This window comes from Octopus bimaculoides, chromosome 4, assembly GCF_001194135.2.
Source record: "Octopus bimaculoides isolate UCB-OBI-ISO-001 chromosome 4, ASM119413v2, whole genome shotgun sequence".
Lineage (NCBI taxonomy): Eukaryota > Metazoa > Mollusca > Cephalopoda > Octopoda > Octopodidae > Octopus > Octopus bimaculoides.
Window position 1 is genome coordinate 108,232,591 of NC_068984.1, and position 1,242 is coordinate 108,233,832.

Genomic DNA, 1,242 nt, shown 5'->3' on the forward strand with positions numbered 1-1,242 from the left:
ATATATATATATATATAAAGGGTAAAGACCCACTTTGGTCATGAATAATTATGAGATTGCACTAAAAAGTTACGCTCTGAGGAACAAGTCCAGGTAAGGTTGTTTATGGAAGACCAGCAGTTGCCCATGCGTACCAGCCTCCCCTCTCCACACTACTGATGTTATCCAAAAGAAAGGCAAAGGCTGATACAGATTGGCACCAGTGACGTCACAAGTCAGTCCTACAGCTGAATGAACTGAAGCAATGTGAAAAAAAAAGTCTTGCTCAAGAACACAACACACAGCCCAGACTAGGAATCGAACTCATTACCTCAGGATTGTGAACTAGACGCTCAAACCACTGAGCCATGCACCTTTATATATATATATATATATAATGTACAACTGCTGTATAAAAAAAACCTTCTATAATTCATTAATAACATCATAAGTGACCAGTAATATATTATGCAACACCACTGACCTTGATAAGAGGAACTTTGGGTTTAAAATGTGATGACACTTGAGTACAAACTTCTTGTAAAAGGTTTTGATGCTTTAACTCTTTTCTCATCTTCATAATTCTAACAATAGCAGCCTGCAATTAGATAGGTAGACATTTAGTAATTTACTAATATACAACTTACACAGATACATATATATATATCATCATCATTGTTTTCAATGTCCACTTTTCCAAGCAAGCATGGATCAGACAGTATTTGTTGAGGCAGATTTTTCAAACAGTCAGAATGCTCGTCCTATCACCACCCTTCCTCCTTCCTCTACTTCCAATGGTCAGGCATATTTTCCATAGAAAACTGGAAACAAACGACATCATATGTATGGCAATGACGCTTATTTACAACCAACACACAATGTTAAGACAAAGAGACAGTAACACACACATACCATTTTATATATATACATATATCTCACACACCATACACACATCAAAACAGAAAACTGAGAAATTTCGTATATTTTTAATTCTATGTTGTTGTTGTTGTTGGCACTCCGTCGCTTACGACGCCAAGGGTTCCAGTTGATCCGATCAACGGAACAGCCTGCTCATGAAATTAATGTGCAAGTGGCTGAGCACTCCATAGACACGTGTACCCTTAACGTAGTTCTCAGGGATATTCAGCGTGACACAGTGACAAGGCTGACCCTTTGAATTACAAGCACAACAGAAACAGGAAGTAAGAGTGAGAGAAAGTCGTGGCGGAAGAGTACAGCAGGGTTCGCCACCATCCCCTGCCG

General features: G+C 38.8%; 1 protein-coding gene and 1 long non-coding RNA gene across 2 annotated transcripts in view; one reads left to right on the forward strand and one right to left on the reverse strand.

The window, feature by feature from the left end:
• LOC106875471 (uncharacterized) overlaps positions 1 to 1,242 on the forward strand; it is a 308,728-nt gene that overhangs the window by 271,670 nt on the left and 35,816 nt on the right. The window lies entirely within an intron of this gene.
• The window catches only part of LOC106880546 (cullin-1), a 40,644-nt gene that overhangs the window by 7,689 nt on the left and 31,713 nt on the right, over positions 1 to 1,242 (reverse strand). Inside the window, exon 17 of the mRNA XM_014930535.2 lies at positions 464 to 577. Within this exon, the coding sequence (XP_014786021.1) occupies positions 464 to 577 (114 nt within the window). The remainder of the gene's footprint in view (positions 1 to 463; positions 578 to 1,242) is intronic.